Source organism: Hippichthys cyanospilos, chromosome 14 (assembly GCF_059441005.1).
Source record: "Hippichthys cyanospilos isolate Australia breed blue-spotted pipefish chromosome 14, RoL_Hcya_1.0, whole genome shotgun sequence".
NCBI classification, from domain to species: domain Eukaryota; kingdom Metazoa; phylum Chordata; class Actinopteri; order Syngnathiformes; family Syngnathidae; genus Hippichthys; species Hippichthys cyanospilos.
In genome coordinates this window covers 14423178-14432500 of record NC_142382.1, presented here as the reverse complement: position 1 = coordinate 14432500, position 9323 = coordinate 14423178, and the positions used below count along the sequence as shown (strand labels likewise).

The window sequence follows — 9323 nt, the reverse complement described above, 5'->3', positions numbered from 1 at the left end:
AAAAATACACCATAATTAATGGAGGCTAATCTAATTTTTGTAATAAGTCACTGTTTGTTGTTTTCAGGTACAGCATTTGAACGGCATCATGTTGCTTCACATTTTTGGAGCTTTCTTTGGCCTTGTCCTGACGTGGATCCTCTATCGCAAAGAATCAGAACTGGGATTTGAGAAGGAGAAAGTTGACTGCAAAACTGGAATGTTCTCCATGTTAGGTGTGTAGTTGACTATGTGCGAATGAAGATTCAGGGTTCAAACGCTATTTCAAGTGAAAACACAGTGTAAGCATGTATTTATGCAGACATACTGTTGTCCAGGGTAAAGAAGTTCTGACTGAAGGGCCTTTGACCTTTTGATCAAGGGATGCAAATATTGTACATATACCACTGAACCCAAATTTCCATCAATTTTCAAAAAAAGGGATTCAACGAATATTAATCAAATCTGCAGGTTTATACACCTGAGATCTTGTTCTTAAAATCATTTGCAGCACACCTTTGTTTAAAGAACTAGATTTAATGCAAATTTTGTTGACTTTCTCGTGTAGAGTGCATTTTGCCATGCACACAGTACAGAAATTACTGCAGAGACAAGGTCACAGACCCTGAAGCACTGAGCAGACCCATCAAATCACAGATTACTTAAGCAGGTCAAACATTTTCTTTAAAATAATATGCTCTATGTGTCCCAAACTGGACTAAACATGTTATGATTTAGTATTGCTTTGTGTAGAAAATAAATTAAACAGAAAAATCCACACATTTCTATTAATTTCAGGGGGTGGCCATTTTGTCACTTATTAACAATTTAGAATTATGTCACAGTCACTCAAGGCTAATAGGTAATGAACAGTCACGGCTCATCTTGATCAAACTCCGAAAGCTGGTGAGCCGACATTGGTCATTATTATTTTCAGTCAAAAGTAAGTGGCAAAATGGTTGCCCCCTTAGATGGAAAAAATGGCTGCATTTTACGGCTTCATCTCTCACAAAATGCAATATTGATCAGAAAGCTGTCTGAGTGGGTGGCAGAACATATTGTTAAAAAAATACTTGACTTCCTCTGAGTATTTCAATGCACACAAGTATCAAGCCCATACAATGGCTTTTAAATCTATAGTGTCAGTTGCATTTTCACAACATACATAATCTAGATAATGTAAAAAACGTAACTATAGTCAAATGCCAGCCACCAGTCAACAGTAAAGCACCACCAACAATTTATATATATTTTGAGATGGTGGACAAGATGATGCAGGTTTTTGATGGAAGTCAAGATAGACTTTAGGAACCTCAGGTGAATTGCGTGGATGCACTTTTATTTAATGTAGTGCAGTAGGATCAATTTAACGTTGAAGTTGTTCAATAAAAGGTTTCTGGACATTTTCACTCATTGAGTTTGGGTTACTGGTGTTTTGAGTGAGGTGCAAGTATGAGAAAAAACCCCTCATCACTCTAAATGTTAACATTCTGGTTCTACAGGGACTGTGTTTCTATGGATGTTTTGGCCCAGTTTTAACTCCATCCTAACGGACCGTAATTTGAGGTTGGGCGCAGTGTACAGCACCTACCTGGCATTGGCTGTAAATGTTGTTGCATCCTTTTCTTTGTCTGCACTCTCCAGTCCAAAAGGAAAAGTCAACCCAGTATGTTGGAAGTTGATTGGTTCGACCAATGTTTCATGATCCATTGAGCATATATGTTGTCGCTTTCCTATTAGGCCCATTTTCAGTCATGCATACTTGCTGGTGGTGTTGCTGTGGGGGCTTCTATGCCAGTGATACACTACCCATGGGAGGCCATGACAATTGGACTGGCCGCGGCTGCAGTGTCAACCATTGGAATTCGATACTTCAAGGTGGAGATAAATGCGTTAGTCAGTGTGTCTGTTCAACTTCAATCAATATCATCCCATGTCTCATAAACCAGAACCACATGCTGTTTGCCTTTGAGTGCCATGACACCTGTAGTGTTCTGAGCACACATGGACTCCCTGGTCTTCTGGGATGGTTCATACACCTACTCCTGCAGCTTCATCAGTGTAATGATCACACAATGTAAGCATGCTTTAACACATTCTGGCACTCATGCAGCATGCCAGTGTGAGAAAGTGCTCTTTTATTTACAGGGCGATTCGGTTTGCCGTATTTCACATTTGCGTTCTCCTTGTCACGACAGCTGTGAGCCTGACCATGGGCATCATAACAGGTACAAATGAGTTATTGTGAGCAAAGGATGGGCATAGAGCCACAGTCCAGAAATCCAAGAGCATATGAATACGTGTTACTAAGCTTTGTCTCTCTTGGGATATATTTAAAGGGGTACTACTAAAGTGGGACTTCTGGAGACCACCCCAAGATAAAAAATGTTTTGATGATCAGGCTTTCTGGAAGGTAAGTTCCTAATTTATATGTATATGTCTGTCTGTCTGTCTGTCTGTCTGTCTGTCTCTCGAAATCTCAAAGACAAATTGATGTGTTGCAGTTTGAGCATCTGGCAGTTCGCAAATAATCTGAGGAGCCGAACATCATCGTTGTAAGTGCACGTAATTCAGCAAGAACATAAATCAAAAGACAAATGTAAATTGTTTCCTGCTCAGAATGATTGTTTAATTATGTGACGGTAGCCAAAGACTGCCCCATTGTACAAACGTAAGAAATGAATGAACAAAGTAAATCTATCAGTTCTGAAAAATGATGACCTTAATTGCTCTATGCCATGACCACAAAAATTTTACAATAAATTTGCATGACGAGCTCACAATGTTAATTCAGAGATAAAATCTCAGTAGTAGTGAGTGAGCTTTGTCAGTTCGCGTTTTCATGATAATCAGTTATTTTATACATCACAAAAAATGTGTTTTTCCCCGCTGCTTACAGGTGACAAAACGATGTAGAGCATAAGCATACTCACAGGCGGCTTTGAAATAGATTTCCCAAGATACACATTATACACACGTTTTATACCATCTTCAACAACTCATCTGCATTGAGCAGATAAACATTTCAATATGTGCCACAGTACAAAACAGTCAGTGGAGTATGAATTGTGCTAGTTTATGATTTAGCCTTTTAAAACAGCAACAAATATATAAATTAAACAAGTCAAACCTGATAGCTACAAAGGCTACATATAAATGATGAATAACGACTGAAGCCTGAAGCATATTGTCTCATAACAAAAAAGCAATGTAGACCAACGGACATACAGACTTAGAAGTCAGTTATTGCCACAGATCCTCTGTACGTCCAAACTTGAACACCAGGGCCCTGAATAAAAATTGAGTCTGACGTTAGTTATTTGCAAACCAAAAGGCCAGAAGAAAACATGGTCAATGTGCCCCCCCCCCCCCCCCCCCCCCCCCCACTTACCCGAAGAAAATGAATGCATTTTGGAAGAAAATGGCAATCCCAGGGTACACAATAACCTCCTCTGGGGAGAGATAAAAACGGTTTAAATGTTTTGATTACATTTATTTCGAACACTGATCTGTGTTTCTTTTTTTTTTTAACAAAATGCCAGAGCAGGAGTTTTATCGTGTGTCACTGCATTTTGTAAGAAAATTCATAAACATACTGCACTGCAAATGGTTTAGTTGTGAAAATGTTTAAAATGACTGCATCAGAACATAATACTTACGAGGCACGACAAAACCTCCAAACAGGATCCACATGGAGGCAATGAGGGATCCAAACGACAACATGAAGCCAAGGAAGAGCCAAATACGAGAGCCTGCAGAGAGAGATAAGAAAGGGTGGGCTTCTTCTTGACTGTTGCATGTATGTCACACTGGAACATGAGGATTAGTATTTTATGAACTGCTGCAATGTTAGATAAACATACATAGTTTAGCAAGTTCTAGTATGTGTGTGGGGGGGGGGGGGGGGGACGACATTAACAATGTTCTGTTTCAACTGACACTACTAGCGGCATATTCATTAAACAATACTGTGTTTTTCTTGTGATTGTTTAAAGATATGTATAATTCCCCAGCCTTATACTGAAAAATTAGTTTTTTTGCTTCCTCATCCACTTAAACAAGGTGACAAATATATGGTTTTTGATTGAATCAATAAATCAAAGTATTTTTAAACACACAGACAACACAAGGACTCAAACAAGAAAAACCACAGCTCTATGACTGCTCATCAAATGTGAAACACAGAAACCATACCTAAATAATACGGTTTCCCAGTTAGTTCATGTTGAAATATGAAATAGCATGTTCAAAAAGGAGGAGGAAGAAGCTTACCTTATTAAATCCCATTTCCTATTCCAAAAATATAGTTTTCTTACTGTTTCCCACTGTTTTAAGTTGCTTCTGACACAATATAATTTTTACACCTTTTTTATTAAAAAGGAATACATTAAATGATTATAAATTTAAGCTTGCAAAAAATGTGTTCTTGACCACCAATGTTTTAAATATAATCGTACGAGGGCAGCACTTCTACAGAGGCTGCCGTGTTTGTTATAGCTGAGGACAATGGTAAATGCAGCACCTCCTGCTGTCCGTACTGAAAAACTGTCAAATCTTACACAGTGCTCCTTCAAATACTAATCCTTAAAAAAAAAAAAAAAAACATAGGAAAAGACAACCAGTTGAATCCATTAGCATCTGCAAAACTTCTCAAAATTCATAAGGATATTTTATTTGTGTTTATTCCTAAACTGCTTTGATTTTGAGTATTGTTTCAAGTCTGGATTGAAATTATTCTGTACTTTCACACAAACAATGCAAGCACAAAAACTTTTCATGGTTGTTCTGAGTTTTGGAAGAGTGAATGTAAAAATCATTGCTCGTGAGCCTGTAGAGACTATGCTGTATATGACATGTTTTGAAGAGTATTAGGCAAGGAATTCTGTGGTCTTGAGATAATTATTTGTGCTGTTATGTAATAAATAAGAACATTCTATATAATTATCTTTACAAGTTCACAAACGGTTGATTAGAATACTCCAAGATCCAAATTTTTGAATAACTTGTATTGATTTTTTTTTCTGAAGACTATTTCGTACGTCCCAATGATCTTACACGATAACGATGATAAAGTAAGATCAAGGAACAATATAGTATATGCAGCAATTTGTGGTAGTTTATACATGATAGAAATACGATGACACTTAAATCCCAATTTCCACAAGAGGTTTCCATCAGATTTGATTATCAATTATTACGACATGGGATTTTTTGATGGTTCCATTTACAGTGTTCCTTGGCTACTTCGCGCTTCATCTTTCGCTCCCTCAGTTTTTTTTTTTTTTTTAATTAAAAAAGGGCTATATTGCAAAGAGCCACACTGTTTAGGTTCCCTGCATGCTAAACAAACGAATTATCAATGTTGCGATGGACATTTTTGCAGTAGTTATCTATGTAGCAGTCACCAAAGTGATTAGCTAATATTCTTTAGCTATTAGCTTTGAGAATAGTACCAAACAGTCTTTTGCCATTACTTCCGCGGTGAGCAAACGTTTAATTTGCGCATGCTCAGAACTCAACACTTTCCGTGCACATAGGCATCCACGCTCACGTCCACAAATGTTCTCAGAGCGTTTTAAGACTCAAATAATAAATAGAAACCTCATGACTACAAATTTCCTATACTTCTGCAGAAAATATATGAAAGGAGCAACAGGTGTCAGTATCAAAATGCACATCAACCCACAACCTCCAGAGGAAAAAACATTATTTCCCTTCCCTGCTTTGCCCACAATGCTTATATTTTTATCATTAAATGACTCAAATCACTACAACTGCACCTGTGCATCATGAACAAGGCAGCCATGGCATGAACCTGAAGAATTGGGGAAAGCAAGAGACGGGGCAATTTTAAGAGAAAAGCGCCAATAAGTCTTCCACTATTAAAAATAATTATCGACGTAGTCATGACTGGTCTAGACTTAGCATGGACACCCTAATAGGAATTATGTTCTATGCAATATCATTCTTGTATTTGCTAAAGCTCTTACTGGATTTCTTTTGACAGTGAAGGTAAACCGAATGAAGTTCCTTGTCAACATGTAATAACACGTCCATGTACATACCTGTCTGTCCCATGCATCCTTCACTGTAGCTGTCACCTCTCACCTGGCCATTTGACACAGCATTTATCCTAAACATACCAAATTCAAACACATTAGCAACAATATCTCAAGACTTTGTTTTTGTTTTTTTTGTAATATACATTATGTTTGGGGTACAAACTAAGGTAAAGTGGACACTTAGACAAACCTACTAACTTAGCTGTCGGACGATCTACTATTATGCTTACAACAGTTCCCAGCATTTCTGACGGACCAATGATTATAATTTGGTTTGGCTTGATATAATGGCATGCAGACTATGTTGTAAGGGAAGCGGGGCACTGACAATTGTCAGACCAGAAAAAAAAAAGATGCATGTCTGGATATAACATTAATTAACCTATAACAACATTATGTCAGATACTTTGAGATACCATATACATCGAGGAATTTCATCATTTCAAAAACTGGAAGCCCTTGATATTATTCAGTTCCAAAAAAGTAACTCTGTTTCTAAAATGGTATTGATCCCAGGTAGAAGACCCTGTGAGTTCCATGTCTGAATACTTCAAACTGTGGATTTTTTTTTTCTTCAAGTTAGAGAGTCTTTGTGAAGCCAGTCTTACATAAGAAAAGCCACTGTAGCGATGACTCCACATGTGTGATAAGCATGGGGAAATTCCTCTTCAGCTGGATACTTCACTGCAGCATCTATGATGATCCACCAACCAGTGAAGAACTGCAATCGCACAAGATCAAAACAAAGACATGGAAGATCTGGTGTGTCAGGACTGGTATGTAATGACAGAATTCAAATTCAGACAAGTGTTGGAATTAACAACTAATTATAACATGTATCAAAACCTATTCTCATAGCTGAAAAATAATTCAAAAACGATATTTATCTACCTCTAGAATTTTGATCAAATTTCCTTAGTCAACTAAAAGCTGTCCAAATGAGATCCGATTTCTCCAGTCCACACTTTTACATTTGGAAAACAATGACGGAACCAGTAACTTATTTGGAAATCAATAACGGAACCAGTAACTTGTTGGTCAATCTCTTTTGTGATTTTGCTTAATTGTTATTAATTACTAGATAATAGGCAAAAAAGCCACTATAATTAGTTAATGAACATTAGTAATCAGGGGGAAAATTAATTGATAATGCAAACTCAAATTCCATCAGACGAATCACTATTCAATAGTGAAAACCCTAATCCAAACTTCCATTCAATGTGGCATGTCTCCAAATTGATCCTGCGCTATCTGCTTCTCTGGAAAAGTATTTTACACTCTAGGTTTGTTACTTTGAGGGGGAAACTTTCGTGACACACGTATTACATTGATTATACAGCATCAGTCGTAAAAGATGTAATGGAAAATAAGTATTTAGCTAATATTATATAACATTTTGTAGTTCACCTGGTTTCGTTTGAACAAAGACACTCACTTAACATGATAAATATATTGCTAGAATGAGACCTTGACAGTCAAGTGAGTTCAACAAAAGACGTGCATCATTTTATATTTGACTCCCTTGTTGTTGTTCCTCCTTTCCATACCCTTAATAATCTCTTTCACTTTTCCCTGCACTCTCTTACAGACCGCCAGATTTCTTTGTTAAGACTTGTGTCTTTGAAGCTTCAGATTAAGGAAACCCAAACATGATTATTGGCATTTCAGAGTATTTCGACTCGCCCCCGACAAAAAAAATCTACAACAAGGGTTGCATTTAAAAAAAAAATATATATATATATATATATATATACCAGAACCCCAGCAGCAATAGACGCGACGGTGTTCCTTTTCTCAGCCCAGTCCACATTGCAGTCGCAGTCTCCGCACCGAATCCCGTCCAGCAATCCTGACATGGCTCTGAGGATGGAAAGGACGGCGCACGTCAACAATGGTCCAAGAATGTATAGTCTATTACTATTTAACGTAGGTCACGACCAATACGCGTGGGTGCAAGAAATGAACATCATTCCGCAATTCGTGTAATGTATGTGAATGATGCTTAACTCTAAGCTACAAATGTGGAACACTGGATCCTGAATTGTTGACAAAAAAGCGCATCTCTTTAACACACATTTGATTACAAAACATTAAGACGGTACGATAATAACTAAGTGACGCAAATATTCGGTTAGGCAGTGGAAATAAACAGCACTGTGTCGTAGCATTCTTTTGTTCGTCGCTTTGATACTAGCAAACATTTCCTCTTGGTGCCTCCTCACCAAGACGTCGCTGAGACCGACCACTAAACCCACACAAGAGCGACAATACTACTGGAAAACAAATACATAAGAGATCTTTGCGCACTCTTAATTCCTTTTTAAGTGTGTAACTACCTGATATTTTCGATTCTGATGTGGACCCCTTGGATCAGTCCGACTTTGCTTCCTAGAGCTCGGTCAAGCGCATGCGCAGTTCGCCCACAGCTTGTTGAGAGCGGATCACTAAGCAGCTAATGATATTGATGCCTTCAAGGGTTATGGGACAAAAAGGATTTTATTGCTTTTATTGCGGAAATTATTTTTTGTTTTATAGTTATTTCAATTCAAATAGAGTACACTATCATCAGAACTAATAGACTATATTTTCCCCAATCATTAAACCTATTAAAATCTCAAACATTTTAAACTGTAACCGCGAAGTGGGGTGATTTCCGGTGTCGTCTAATTATTGTTGACACGTCATGTGAGTCACATAGAACTTCTACACTCATTGAATCTACCCTGAGGCCAGACACGAGTGACCGCAACAGACGTGAATACAAAGCGAAGGCTTTCAAACATTTTATTAACTGCTTTTTTTTCCTCATAAACTTGAACTAAGCTACTTCGCTGGATACTGATAAATGTGAAGGGTTATGTGTTTGATGCATGCGACTGAAATAACAATTTGCTTCACATGACCTTTAATGTAACTGTTATTAATTAAAAAACAAATCTGGTCACTGATCATGTGAATCATTTCCCGCAATAACTCAGACAACTATCAATTTGTGTCATTGTTTACAATTTCAAGCCATCAACTCAATAACGTTCATTGAAAATCAGTGGCCCACACTTCATTTTTAGAATGGGCTGTGGTTTACTCATGTGGGCCTTTTCAGGGACTATCTGTTGACAAAGGGACCAACCACATTGGCGACTCCTGCAATAGAATACTGTACAGCAGTGCTTCTCAATTATATTTTGCACTCCCACCCCACGAGACCATAAATAAGATTATTATCAATAAAAATGTTTAAGTATACCTAATACTGTATCCTTTTTAACACTGACAAAAGGA

General features: G+C 37.5%; 2 protein-coding genes and 1 long non-coding RNA gene across 4 annotated transcripts in view; 2 read left to right on the top strand and 1 right to left on the bottom strand.

Annotated features, from left to right (window-relative positions):
- The window catches only part of rhd (Rh blood group, D antigen), a 3710-nt gene extending 1157 nt beyond the window's left edge, over positions 1-2553 (top strand). The window contains exons 4-10 of one of the 2 annotated variants that reach the window (XM_088433156.1): positions 68-215; positions 1482-1645; positions 1720-1857; positions 1929-2056; positions 2178-2207; positions 2319-2392; positions 2484-2553. In XM_088433156.1, the coding sequence (XP_088289282.1) occupies positions 68-215; positions 1482-1645; positions 1720-1857; positions 1929-2056; positions 2178-2207; positions 2319-2361 (651 nt within the window). In that variant the 3' untranslated portion in view covers positions 2362-2392; positions 2484-2553. Of the gene's footprint in view, positions 1-67; positions 216-1481; positions 1646-1719; positions 1858-1928; positions 2057-2127; positions 2208-2318; positions 2393-2483 lie in introns of both variants that reach the window. The other variant, XM_088433155.1, reaches the window with a different exon arrangement.
- A 26-nt stretch (positions 2554-2579) lies between these two features.
- Positions 2580-8535, bottom strand: tmem50a (transmembrane protein 50A). The gene is made up of 7 exons (XM_088433157.1): positions 8378-8535; positions 7796-7901; positions 6650-6762; positions 6045-6112; positions 3639-3731; positions 3371-3431; positions 2580-3268 (listed from the first exon to the last, which is right to left on the bottom strand). Exons 2-7 carry the CDS (start codon positions 7895-7897, stop codon positions 3223-3225), a joined length of 483 nt encoding a protein of 160 aa, XP_088289283.1. The 5' UTR covers positions 7898-7901; positions 8378-8535; the 3' UTR covers positions 2580-3222.
- On the top strand, positions 6640-8989 carry LOC148413105 (uncharacterized). The gene is made up of 2 exons (XR_015867777.1): positions 6640-6817; positions 7630-8989. It is a non-coding gene; the product is annotated as an uncharacterized LOC148413105 (long non-coding RNA).
- Positions 8990-9323: the final 334 nt, after the last annotated feature.

What these genes read in the sequence shown, in the direction of transcription:
- tmem50a (XM_088433157.1), bottom strand. Translation starts at nt 7,897, where the DNA reads ATGTCAGGATTGCTGGACGGGATTCGGTGCGGAGACTGCGACTGCAAT. An exon ending in GCTACAGTGGCTTTTCTTAT is followed by an intron (nt 6,113 to 6,649) that starts GTAAGACTGGCT and finishes TGGTATGTTTAG; the next exon opens with GATAAATGCTGTGTCAAATG. An exon ending in TGGAGGTTTTGTCGTGCCTC is followed by an intron (nt 3,432 to 3,638) that starts GTAAGTATTATG and finishes ATCTCTCCCCAG; the next exon opens with AGGAGGTTATTGTGTACCCT.